The 13,542-nt window shown below is 41.4% G+C and overlaps 1 protein-coding gene across 24 annotated transcripts in view; it reads left to right on the forward strand.

Annotated features, from left to right (window-relative positions):
• Positions 1-13,542, forward strand: part of NRXN1 (neurexin 1) — a 1,214,702-nt gene that overhangs the window by 81,502 nt on the left and 1,119,658 nt on the right. For 4 of the 24 annotated variants that reach the window (XM_065401747.1, XM_065401749.1, XM_065401763.1 and 1 more), the window contains exon 3: positions 8,994-9,016. The exons of the other annotated variants lie outside the window; for them this stretch is intronic. In XM_065401747.1, the coding sequence (XP_065257819.1) occupies positions 8,994-9,016 (23 nt within the window). The remainder of the gene's footprint in view (positions 1-8,993; positions 9,017-13,542) is intronic. 24 annotated transcript variants of the gene reach the window in all.

Below are 13,542 nucleotides of genomic sequence, written 5' to 3' on the forward strand. Positions count from 1 at the left end.
ATTTAGGTCAAGCTTACCACAGAGTACATGGATCTTTGCTTATAGATGCTGAGTTCCTTGCTGAAAAACTGATTATTAGAAGGAAACCCCAGCTTTGAGGAATCATAGAACATCCCATGATTTCATGGGATCACAGTAAAACAGAAATCCTGTCTGTAGAAAAATCAGTATAGCTGGAGAAGAAATTAGCATCTGCACTTCTATGGTGGCAATATTTTGACCATTTTAGGGAGTATGCACAGAAATAATCATCTCTATTGGAGTGTATCCTACAGAGAGTGGATCGTATAAAAATCGGTAGTTCTGGATAATATTGCTGGGTCTGCCACTATTTTGCCTCTGTAATCTTGGGTAAATAACCTAATCTCTCTGTTTCAGTTTTCCCATTTGTAAACTGGGGACAATAGCTATGTAGCTCATAGGAATGTTGACAGGCTAACTGAATCAGAATCTAGATATTAGACACATTATGTAGCATAGTTTCTATTCTTACAGTACCCTTTGTGCACTTTTAACCAAAGCATTCTGTCTTTTTGATGACTCTTGGGAAAGTTTTACTGAAAATCAAACTCAGGTATTTAAAGCCTGAGCTTTATTTTTTAATAACAGCTCCCAGTCAATCAGAGAATACTACACAATTAATTGGTGCACAAATCATTATGTTTACCACATACAATCATGCAAGCATTTTTAAAAATAGAATTCAAAATACTATTAAATGACTTTTAAACAGAAATTTTTAGGCAAACCTTATCTTTCCTATATTGAATTGTATAGACACTCTTCTTGCTGTCTGTATGTACGGTACACATATAGACTAAAATTATCACTGGAACTTCTGCATCACAATATATAATCCTCAGTCTAATGTATTACACTCCTTTATTTCAGAACACACACCCATCTGTATTCATTCTTTTCCAATATTCTCCAGAGTCCATATCTAATTTATTGCATAGCGTAAAATACCTGAGTTCTTTGACTGTCATTTCTAACTTACATTTACTTTTCCTCCCCTACATTCTCCATCACTGGAAATTTTTAAATGAAGATTGGATGTTATCTAAAAGAGATGCTCTAGTTCAAAAAGAATTAATTCAGGGAAGTCCTGTGGCCTGTTTTATGCAGGAGGTCAAACTACATGATCACAGTAGTCCTTTCTGCCCTTAGAGTCTATGAATCTATGAGAATCTGTACTGAGCTGGGTGTACAATAAATATTTTCCCCTAAAATCATCACATATGCTATTGTGCCTATAATAGAAATTGGCTAATATCAGACTGCAATGGACACTTCAAATATGGGCATAGGGATTTCCATATTTTATTATTGTAATAATAAGTATATTTGCACAAGCTTTTGGGCCATATTCTTCACTTGATCCACATATGCATTTTCCACTGAAGTCAGTGGGAGATCCCTGTAAAGACTGAGGCCAATATAGCCACTAATTTGTTACATATACTTTGTACCATATTTTCCATGGAGGAGCATCCTGCCTGAGTATGTTTTGCCCAGGAATTCTTGGGCTAGGTGATTTAGGGAATTTACAGTATTGAATACAGTATCGACACAAGTAACCCTGACCTAATCCACAACATGTAATTTGGTGGTGTAATAAGGGTGAAACAGTATCTACACATTATAGATGGGCACCATGCTCACTTTGGCTACGAAGTAAACCAAAATCCTGACTGCATTGTGATATTCCATTGTGCTAAAAACTATTGATTAGCAGACTCCTTCATCATAATCTATGTATCTCTGTCAGAATAAGGGGACTCTTAAACCCCTAATATGCCAGTGATTTGCATGCAGTTAGATTTCAGAGTGAGTTGATAGTCCCAAATAATGGCACAACATGGCCTACAGTAAATAACCCATGAAATTCAAATTAGAATCCAGGTCTGATCCCAAGTCCACAGAAGTGAGTGGAAAAATTTTACCATTCACCTAAATGGGCCTTGGATTCCACCCATAAAGAATTCCATAAATATGTTGTATCTGCCATTCCCATTGGCTTTTTCGGTTCTGTTTTATTCTTTATTAAAACTTTAGTCATTCTGATTCATTTAATTAAGTACTGTGGGGTTAATGAGATTACTAAATGAAGTATTTATTAATGGAAGAGAGAAAGAAACATGCTTCCTTTTTAATAATTATGCCTTGTGTTCTTTATATAATTTGATTGCAACATTTCCTAGGTTATATCTTTGTCATGTCTTTTAAATACATGTGGAAGTTTCATTGACAGGTGATATGTAAGGCAGAACAACAAAGTGGTTAAAACATAAAAAATGGTTTTGCAAACAATATCAGTGGAGATAGTGTGTTTTAGAACTTTGGTCCATAATGGATTCTGGATGAAAAATGATAAAATGGCCAGTATTAAAATGTTAAAAGGTACATGCATTAAGGATAAAAGAAAAACACTTGAGACAATCTTCTAAAGTGTGCTTGGAGACAAATGGCTTTTATTTTGCAGTGAAGTCAAATGTGGTGTCTGCTCCACATGCATTACAAGCATGTTCTGGGAAATATGTTTTGAAATATTAATATATTTTTCTTTAAAAATGAATGATTTACCAGCATTACATTTTTTTCATTTTGAACTTGTTTTGAAAAAAGTATATGTTTCAAAAAGTGCAAAGGCATTGTGAGCCATAAAATCAGAGTGAATTAATAAATTGAACACTATTTAGGTCACACTCTTTGTAAACTAGATGGTCTGACTTATAAGGCTGTTAGTGGCTCTGCACAATTCTTATTGGAACATACTGTAATTACAATTCAGCAGTTTATTGAACTATTATTAAAAATAAAAAACACACAACACTTTTAATATCCTATTAATCAATACCACTTACTTAGAATTTTTCTTAAGCAGCTTCATATGCATCAGCCTTTGCTTTGTGAAATTGCAGATAGAGATTTGTTGGAACGTTCAATATTGTACTTTTGTACCACAATGGAATAATAGAGAATATTTTGGTCCATTTCTGTGTTAGTTCAGTAAAAAGTTTCCACTGTATTGTCTGAAACTGTATCTATAAAGTACTGGATCATATTACATCATTCACTTATACAATATATTGGTTGTATTTCACTGCACTGGTATCCGAATGTGTATTGTATAATGTAACATTATTCCTACATTTTTCTGATTGTTTATTTGATATATTTACCACGAGAGAGCCGCAAATTTAAACAGTTTGAACAATATATATGTGAATTGTATGTGTGTATATATACACACACATATACATGCACAGATAAGCAAATAATTCATAAAAATACATTTATCTGAAACATTTCACCCCTTTTCTCATTTGTCAATTTCTCTGTAGCTTATCATTATTTTCTCAGATTTATTCATTATGCAGAATTATTTGGTGAAAAATCTCTGTAAATAAATCTTGGTCTTGTACGTTGTTTGTGAGCTATCCTCGTTAGTTTCGATTGACTGCAAAAGCCACGTAATATGTGTTCTGTTTTCTGCTTTCAGGAACATAGTTCTTGTAATAACATTTATGATGTAGATAGGCTTTTGGGGTAAAATCATGGTACCAATGGGAGTTTTGCCACTGATTGCAATGGGCCAAGATTCCTCCCTCAGAGCCTTAAAATTCCTCCTGTCCTGTTGGGAACATAAGAAATGTCTTTTTAAACAAACAGTGTTATTCAGTGGCATTCACCCTGCCTGAAAGGGGAAGGATAGTTTCCCTGCACATTGGAAAAGTGGCTTGGTTTGGATGCCATCCACATATTGTGCTTAGGACAAATATTTCAGAGAGAAACTATTTTAGAAACAGTTCAGAGTTTTAAATACTTATTGATTGATAATATTTTAATACCCCTCTATCTGTTATGCCAGGTGATCAGGAAGAGAATAATTAGTATTAATACTTTCTTATACCTTCAAAAATATATCTGTATTAGTGAGATATGACATCCTCAGCTATTCTGCGTACTTAACTAAACCTAGATGCTCTTTTTATGTTTTTTACAAGACTCTGCATTTTGACTCAGTCCTACTGAAGTTCATTATAAATTTTTCCTTTTAGATGTCATGTAAATATATACTACAACATCTTTTGCTTTTTAGGGAGGAATTATTATAATTGCTTTTGATTCCATTTTAGCACAATTGTTCCTTGCAGTGGAATCCTAAACCACTTCTACTTAATATAGCCAAAATCTGATAATCTGTAAATTCAGACCAGTTTGCCAGCTCCAAGTGGTTCTATGGCTTCTGGAAATCACATGGGATCAGAGACGCTTTATTGCTGGCACTCTGGCAGTATGCTAGCATGTTGAGCTACTGCGCCAGATGAAATACTGCCTTAAGGTAACATTCCAAAAGACAAGTTTTATCATGGTCTAATGTTAAGGTAATATAGCTTCTGCAGTAGAACATTGATAGAGTAGTGGCTTAGGTCCAAAACATATGCTTCAGAAGTCAAATCCTTGGGAAGGGAACAGAGGATCCTGGAGGAGATGTGGTAGAGGGGCTTTCAAAATCTGAGGACAGCTGTGATCCTGTGATCTCTCAAGAAAGAAAGCACTGGCCCTTATAGCTGGGCTATCTCTTCACAGACATCCCCTCACCTCCAGGAAATACAGCTCCCTTAAATTTGTGCTTCCGTTAGCTCTTCTACTTGTACAGTACCTGAAATGGGAGCAGTCATGGACCAAGAGCTAGATGCTAGAAATAACTTCCACGTGGTTGTCCAGGAGGTTTCAAAGGGGTTTCAACATACAGTGTTGGCCTGTGAAAAGGTGTCTTTCCCAAACACCCTCAGACAAAGTGCTTGATTCACAAGGGGACTTAGGCATTGCAATGCTGAGGAAGTGCAGGAGTCTGCCCACTTGCTATATAATACTAGATTGGGGAGAAGGTTTTAACAAGAGACTCACTCAAAACATTTACCATCCCTGGGGACAATACATGTGACATCTCTCTCCTTCCCCAAATCCTTCAGTTCCATCTCCTCTCCAAATGCATCAGTCGTATCACTCACTCATGCCAGTTCATCAATCTTTCCACCCTAACCTCCTAGCTGAACATGGTTCTCCCTCTGCAGCACCTCGTGGGGTTTCTGCTAAGCATCAGCTATTCCTAAACTGTTCATGTTGGTGACAGATTGGTCACTTTATGGCCTCTGCTGGCACCACTGCTGATAGGTGGGTTCTCCTGTGGCCTCTAGTCATGGGATGGTTAATTGGGTGTAAAATGGGTCCTCCAAATGGTGGGCTGGCTTGCTTTACAGTCACTTTGTAAAGGTGTAAAAGACTGCACAAAGCGTAAAGCAGTGGAGAATCAGGTGTATTGGGCCAGAATCTGCTGTCATTCTTGATCTGCTGTGTGATCAAGAATAGTTCCTCTGAAGTAATTACTCTGGTTTGATTCATTCACTTTTATTTCATGAATTACTTTAAAAATAAACGCTCTTGAAATGGAAATATCCACATCACCATACATCATTACTACAGAACTCAGTTTACTCAAGCCTGCCATAGAGCTCTCTTATCCATGCCACAACAATTAGCTTTGTTCATAAGACTATACTAATGAAAGCTGAGAAAATCTTATTTGTGCCAAGCAACCAAAAGAGCTAAGTAACAGCTGGAGGAAACCCAATGCAATAATAATGCTACAGAGAGAAGGGAAATATATGTGACTGAATATACTACCCTTCTGGTTCTTAGACAGCTGTGTACAGTTGTCCAAACAGGGCCAGACCCCATAACCCAGTTTTATATTTATGGTAGGAAACAAGACCTGTAGGGATTAAGGGGGAGCTGTTCAAAGGCACAGGTATCAGGTGCCCAATTCCCAGTGACTTTCAATGGGAGTTGAGTGCTTAACTTCCATCTGTTCCTTTGAACAAAGAGAACCGATGCAGCTGGAGTTTATCTAAGCTACAGGGCCCAGCTGCCCGATGTAAAAGAGAGGAATTTGTAAAGAGTGATTGGTTGCTGATGGATGAATAAAGGGGTCCTTAAAAACAAAGTTCTCAAAAAAATTTAAATCCTGGAAATGGAAGAAAGAACTTAGTTAGTTTTGTTTCCTTGTTTGTTTGGTGAACCGTCCTCAGTTGTGGGTGAGAAGAACCCAGATGTGCCTTCAATGAGAAATTGATAAACTTGAGATTTTCTTATGGGCTGCAACTCTGGAGCCCTGTGTCCCCACACACACACACCTGGAGTGGCATCCTGACCCCACTGAAGTCAATGGCAAAATTCCCATTGACCTAAATGAGACCATGATTTCACTCCCTGGTTTCTCTTGCTAAAAAAAAACAAATGAAACTCTTAAAAAAATAGAAGCTGACATCTAATTTCATTTTATTTTTGATGGTTATCCATCAGGAAAATGATTTCTCCCTTTTAAATGAATTCTGATGACTGCAGGTCTTAAGGATTCACGAGTCTCTTCTTTGAACTCATGCTGGCAGCATCCATCCTTATTGCTCCTCTAACCTCTTCCATGGTTGTGGCTGCTGCAGTCATGGCACTTGTGCTGCTAATCGCTATAAGCATGCCAAAAGCCATTAGATTTTGCAAGCAGTCCTGAGATTCCAGAGAACCTCCCCAGGCCCTGAACTTCAGGCCAAAAGCCTGATGTTCTGTAGGTTTGGGAGAAGGCAAGTCCACTTAACTACTGCTGTGATTGTGATAAAGCCTCAACCTATCTTGCTGTACTGCATTTAAAAATAAATTCCAATACAATACCTTAGTCTATGGCTAGGTCTACACTACCCACCTGAATCGGCGGGTAGAAATCGATCTCTTGGGGATCGACTTATCGCGTCTCGTCAGGACGCGACAATCGATCCCCGAATCGACGCGCTTACTCCACCAGTGGAGGTGGGAGTAAGCGCCGTTGACTGGGAGCCGCGGCAGTCGATTTTGCCGCCGTCCTCACAACAGGGTAAGTCGGATCTGATACGTCGAATTCAGCTACGCTATTCGCGTAGCTGAATTTGCGTATCTTAAATCGACCCCCCCCTGTAGTGTAGATGTAGCCTATTACAATCGAACTAATAACCTCAACTAAAACAAACTTGGAAAACTTCACTTTTAATACACTTGTAGGTGATAGAATAATGTTACAACTATGTGGGAACTGAACAGTTTAGCATAAAAATATATTGCCTTAAAAGGAGTATTGACTTCATTATATTTTGTTTGATTTTGATTCTGCTTATCTCCTCCGCAGGCAGCTGGGAAGGAAATTAGAAATGTTACAGTACATAGAAATAAGATTACCACAATTGGAGGTGGAGCATTTTCCTCATTGGGAATTAGAGTAACAGTTTATTTAAATAAATCTCTTTTTCAGCCATTATATTTAACCTCTTAAAGAGAAAATATGTCTTTCTCAGTGTGTGCTTTACTCGAGTAAAGGATTCAGAAATGGGCTTTGAGAGAGAACAATATATTTGAACAATATTGGTGTTTGAGAGGGAGGGCAAAATAGTCACTAAAGCTTATGCTCTGGTTTTGCTGTCAGTTACACCAGTGTGACCAGAAGGGACCATTGTGACCATCTAGTCTGACCTCCTGCATGGCACAGGCCATAGAACTTCTCTCAGTGATTTCTGAGTGTAACCTGATATCTTGTAGTTGAACTACAGCCTATCCTTTAGAACAGTGGTCTACAAACTTTTTTGATCCCGCACCCCATCGAACTGTCAAAGCAAAAAAAAAAAAAAAAAAAGCCGCTCGGACTGCTGGCCAAATTGCCGAAGGAGGGGAAAAAAAAAAAGTCGCTTGGACTCCCGGCCGAACTGCCAAGGGAGGGGGGGGAAAAAAAGCCACTCGGACTCCCGGCTGAATTGCCGAAGGAGGGGGAAAAAAAAAAAAAAAGCCGCTTGGACTCCCGGCCGAACTGCCGAGGGAGGGGGGGAAAAAAAGCCGCTCGGACTCCCGGCCGAACTGCCAAAGGGAAAAAAAAAAAAGCGGCGCTCCTCTGGCAGTGCTCCTCCTGCCGTGCACCCCAAAGGATCGTCTTGCACACCCCACTTTCGAGATCACTGCTTTAGAAAGAGATTCAGTCTTGATTTAAAGACTCCAAGTGGTGAGAAACTTATTATAAGCTGTTCCAAAATAGTTAATTCCTCTCTGTTAAAAATGTGCAACATATTTCCAGTTTGAACCTTGCTGACTTCATCTTCCAGCCATTGGATCTTGTTATGACTTTATATGCTAGGTTAAAAAGCCCTCCAGTATCAAATATCTTCTCCATGCATAGGTAGGTATAGATGCGATTAAGGCACCTCTTAATCTTCTCTTTGATATGTTCCATAGAATGAACTCTTTAAGTCTCTTGTTCTAAGTCATGTTTTCAGACCATGAATTATTTTTGAACCTCTCTTTTATTTTTTCACATCCTTTTTCAACTGTGAGCACCAGAATTGTACACAGTATCCCAGTAATTGTCTCACTAACACCATATATAGAGGATACACCACCTCTGTACTTGTATTCACTATTTCTTTGCTTATGCATCAGAGGATTGCATTAGTTCTTTCCTGCATTGCACTGGGAGGGCATGTTCAGTTGTTTAATAACGAAGAAATCTCAGTCCTTTTCAAAGACAGTGCTTTCCAGGATACAGTCCCCCATCCTGTGAGTATAACCTAGTCTGGAGTAACTCTACTGAAGTCAATGGAGTTACTCCAAATTTATAGAGGTGTAACTGATTGGGCCTAATTGATTTATCCTTGTGTAAAGTTGTTGTAAGTGAGATCGCAGGGTCCAACTGTGTCTTGGAGAGCCTTGTCTGAAAGAGAGCCTTGTCTGTATCCCATCCTGCATGGGAAGCCAAGACAGCTGCTTCCGTGGTAGTTTCCTCCTCTTCCTCTAGGCGTCTCATAGGGTGTTCCATGTGATGAGGGATCTATATGGCTGGGGACAGGAAGTAGAAGAGCTAGGAAAGCAGGAGATAGAGCGGAGGGTGGGGGAGAAGTACATAATCCCACCACTAGCCCTATGGAGTTCCCTAGAGAAAGTTAATATAGCCCTAGCCATATTTTCTTTCCACCCTTTGCACTGGGAAGTCCCCTTGATGGTTCTAGCAATGGCAGTCCTGTTAGATCCAAAGCCCACTGAAGTCAAAGCCCACTGGATCAGGCCCTTCCAACCTCCCACTGTGCCTGTGGGAAATCTGCAGAATTTGTGGATGGGCCCCTGAATCCCATTCTATAGGGGCCAAACACTACCTACCTGAGGAAACAATTGAGGAAATGTTTGCCTCCCTTGCATGGTGTCAAGTATCAGGGGGTAGCCGTGTTAGTCTGTATCTACAAAAACAACAAGGAGTCTGGTGGCACCTTAAAGACTAACAGATTTATTTGGGCATAAGCTTTTGTGGGTAAAAACCTCACTTCTTCAGATGTATAGAGTGAAAGTTACAGATGCAGGCATTATATACTGACACATGGAGAGCAGGGAGTTACTTCGCAAGTGGAGAACCAGTGTTGACAGGGCCAATTCAATCAGGGTGGATGTAGTCCACTCCCAATAATAGATGAGGAGGTATCAATTCCAGGAGAGGAAAAGCTGCTTCTGTAATGAGCCAGCCACTCCCAGTCCCTATTCAAGCCCAGATTAATGGTGTTAAATTTGCAAATGAATTTTAGTTCTGCTGTTTCTCTTTGAAGTCTGTTTCTGAAGTTTTTTTGTTCAATGATAGTGACTTTTAAATCTGTAATAGAATGACCAGGGAGACTGAAGTGTTCACTTACTGGCTTATGTATGTTACCATTCCTGATGTCCGATTTGTGTCCATTTATTCTTTTGCGGAGGGACTGTCCGGTTTGGCCAATGTACATGGCAGAGGGGCATTGCTGGCACATGATGGCATATCTAACATTAGTGGATGTGCAGGTGAATGAGCCCTTGATGGTGTGGCTGATGTGGTTGGGTCCTCTGATGGTGTCGCCAGAGTAGATATGGGGACAGAGTAGGCAACGAGGTTTGCTACAGGGATTGGTTCCTGGGTTGGTGTTTCTGTGGTGTGGTGTGTAGTTGCTGGTGAGGATTTGCTTCAGGTTGGGGGGTTGTCTGTAAGCGAGGACTGGCCTGCCTCCCAAGGTCTGTGAGAGTGAGGGATCATTTTCCAGGATAGGTTGTAGATCGTGGATAATGCGCTGGAGAGGTTTTAGCTGGGGGCTGTATGTGATGGCCAGTGGTGTTCTATTATTGTCCTTGTTGGGCCTGTCCTGTAGTAGGTGATTTCTGGGTACCCATCTTGCTCTGTCAATCTGTTTCCTCACTTCCCCAGGTGGGTATTGTAGTTTTACGAATGCTTGATAAAGATCTTGTAGGTGTTTGTCTCTGTCTAAGGGGTTGGAGCAAATTCGGTTGTACCTTAGGGCTTGGCTGTAGACAATGGATCGTGTGATGTGTCTTGGATGGAAGCTGGAGGCATGTAGGTACGTATAGCGGTCAGTAGGTTTCCGGTATAGGGTGGTGTTTATGTGACCATCACTTATTTGCACTGTAGTGTCCAGGAAGTGGATCTCTTGTGTGGACTGGTCCAGGCTGAGGTTGATCTTGGGGTGGAAATTGTTGAAGTCCAGGTGGAATTCTTCAAGGGCTTCCTTTCCGTGGGTCCATATGATGAAGATGTCATCAATGTAGCGCAAATAGAGGAGGGGCACTAGGGGACGAGAGCTGAGGAAGCGTTGTTCTAAGTCAGCCATAAAAATGTTGGCATACTGTGGGGCCATGCGAGTACCCATAGCAGTGCCACTGACTTGAAGGTATAAGTTGTCCCCAAATCTGAAGTGGTTGTGGGTGAGGACAAAGTCATAAATCTCAGTCACCAGGCGTGCTGTGGCCTCATCAGGGATACTGTTCCTGACAGCTTGTAGTCCATCCTCATGTGGAATATTGGTGTAAAGTGCTTCTACATCCATGGTGGCCAGGATGGTGTTTTCAGGAAGAACACCAATGCATTGTAGTTTCCTCAGGAAGTCGGTGGTGTCTCGAAGATAGCTGGGAGTGCTGGTAGCGTAGGGTCTGAGGAGAGAGTCCAAATAGCCAGATAATCCTGCTGTAAGAGTGCCAATGCCTGAGATGATGGGGCGTCCAGGGTTTCCGGGTTTATGGATCTTGGGTAGCAGATAGAATACCCCTGGTCGGGGTTCTGGGGGTGTGTCCATGTAGATTTGTTCCCGTAATGTAGCTGGGAATTTCTTGAGCAGATGGTGTAGTTTCTTTTGGTATTCCTCAGTGGGATCAGAGGATAGTGGCCTGTAAAATGTGGTCTTGGAGAGTTGCCTGGCAGCCTCCTGTTCATAATCCGACCTATTCATTATGACTACAGCACCTCCTTTGTCAGCCCCTTTGATGATAATGTCAGAGTTGTTTCTGAGGCTGTGGATGGCATTGCGTTCTGTACAGCTGAGGTTATGGGACAAGTGATGTTGTTTGTCCACAATTTCAGCCTGTGCACGTCTGCGGAAGCACTCTATGTAGAGGTCCAGTCTGTCATTTCGACCGTCAGGAGGAGTCCACGCTGAGTTCTTCTTCTTGTAGTGTTGGTAGGAGGGTTCCTGTGGGTCAGTGCACTGTTCAGTGGTGCGTTGAAAATATTCCTTGAGTCAGAGACGACGAAAGTAGGCTTCCAGATCACCGCAGAACTGTATCGTGTTCGTGGGGATGGTGGGACAGAAAGAGAGTCCCCGAGATAGGACAGACTCTTCTGCTGGGCTAAGTGTGTGGTTGGAAAGATTGACAATGTTGTTAGATGAGTTGAGGGTACCACTGTTGTAGCCCCCTGTGGCAGGTAGGAGTTTAGATAGCTTACTGTCCTTTTTCCTCTGTAGAGAAGTGAAGTGTGCATTGTAAATGGCTTGTCTCATTTTTGTAAAGTCCAGCCACAAGTTTGTGTGGACGGTTGGTATTGTATGAGAGTCTCCAGTTCTGAGAGCTCATTCTTGATCTTCTCCTGTCTGCTGTACAGGATGCTGATCAGGTGGTTCCTCAGTTTCTTTGAGAGTGTGTGGCACAGTCTCTCACCATAGTCAGTGTAGTATGTTGATTGCAATGGATTTTTTACCTTCAGTCCATTTGGTATGATGTCCATCTGTTTGCATTTGGAGAGGAAGATGATGTCTGTCTGTACCTGTGCACATTTTTTGTTGAGGTTGATGGATTTCCACTCCATACGGCTAAATTTAGTGCCTTGCATGGTGTCAAGTATCAGAGGGTAGCCGTGTTAGTCTGTATCTACAAAAACAACAAGGAGTCTGGTGGCACCTTAAAGACTAACAGATTTATTTGGGTATAAGCTTTCGTGGGTAAAAACCTCACTTCTTCAGATGTATAGAGTGAAAGTTACAGATGCAGGCATTATATACTGACACATGGAGAGCAGGGAGTTACTTCGCAAGTGGAGAACCAGTGTTGACAGGGCCAATTCAATCAGGGTGGATGTAGTCCACTCCCAATAATAGATGAGGAGGTGTCAATTCCAGGAGAGGAAAAGCTGCTTCTGTAATGAGCCAGCCACTCCCAGTCCCTATTCAAGCCCAGATTAATGGTGTTAAATTTGCAAATGAATTTTAGTTCTGCTGTTTCTCTTTGAAGTCAGAACACCACTGGCCATCACATATAGCCCCCAGCTAAAACCTCTCCAGGGCATTATCCACGATCTACAACCTATCCTGGAAAATGATCTCTCACTCTCACAGACCTTGGGAGGCAGGCCAGTCCTCGCTTACAGACAACCCCCCAACCTGAAGCAAATCCTCACCAGCAACTACACACCACACCACAGAAACACCAACCCAGGAACCAATCCCTGTAGCAAACCTCGTTGCCTACTCTGTCCCCATATCTACTCTGGCGACACCATCAGAGGACCCAACCACATCAGCCACACCATCAAGGGCTCATTCACCTGCACATCCACTAATGTTAGATATGCCATCATGTGCCGGCAATGCCCCTCTGCCATGTACATTGGCCAAACCGGACAGTCCCTCCGCAAAAGAATAAATGGACACAATTCGGACATCAGGAATGGTAACATACATAAGCCAGTAAGTGAACACTTCAATCTCCCTGGTCATTCTATTACAGATTTAAAAGTCACTATCATTGAACAAAAAAACTTCAGAAACAGACTTCAAAGAGAAACAGCAGAACTAAAATTCATTTGCAAATTTAATACCATTAATCTGGGCTTGAATAGGGACTGGGAGTGGCTGGCTCATTACAGAAGCAGCTTTTCCTCTCCTGGAATTGACACCTCCTCATCTATTATTGGGAGTGGACTACATCCACCCTGATTGAATTGGCCCTGTCAACACTAGTTCTCCACTTGCGAAGTAACTCCCTGCTCTCCATGTGTCAGTATATAATGCCTGCATCTGTAACTTTCACTCTATGCATCTGAAGAAGTGAGGTTTTTACCCACGAAAGCTTATGCCCAAATAAATCTGTTAGTCTTTAAGGTGCCACCAGACTCCTTACTGTTTTTGCCTCCCTGTCACCTCCCCCGTGAGAGGAGGCAGCTGGGCACAG

The sequence above is a fragment of the Emys orbicularis genome, chromosome 3, assembly GCF_028017835.1.
Source record: "Emys orbicularis isolate rEmyOrb1 chromosome 3, rEmyOrb1.hap1, whole genome shotgun sequence".
NCBI classification, from domain to species: Eukaryota; Metazoa; Chordata; order Testudines; family Emydidae; genus Emys; species Emys orbicularis.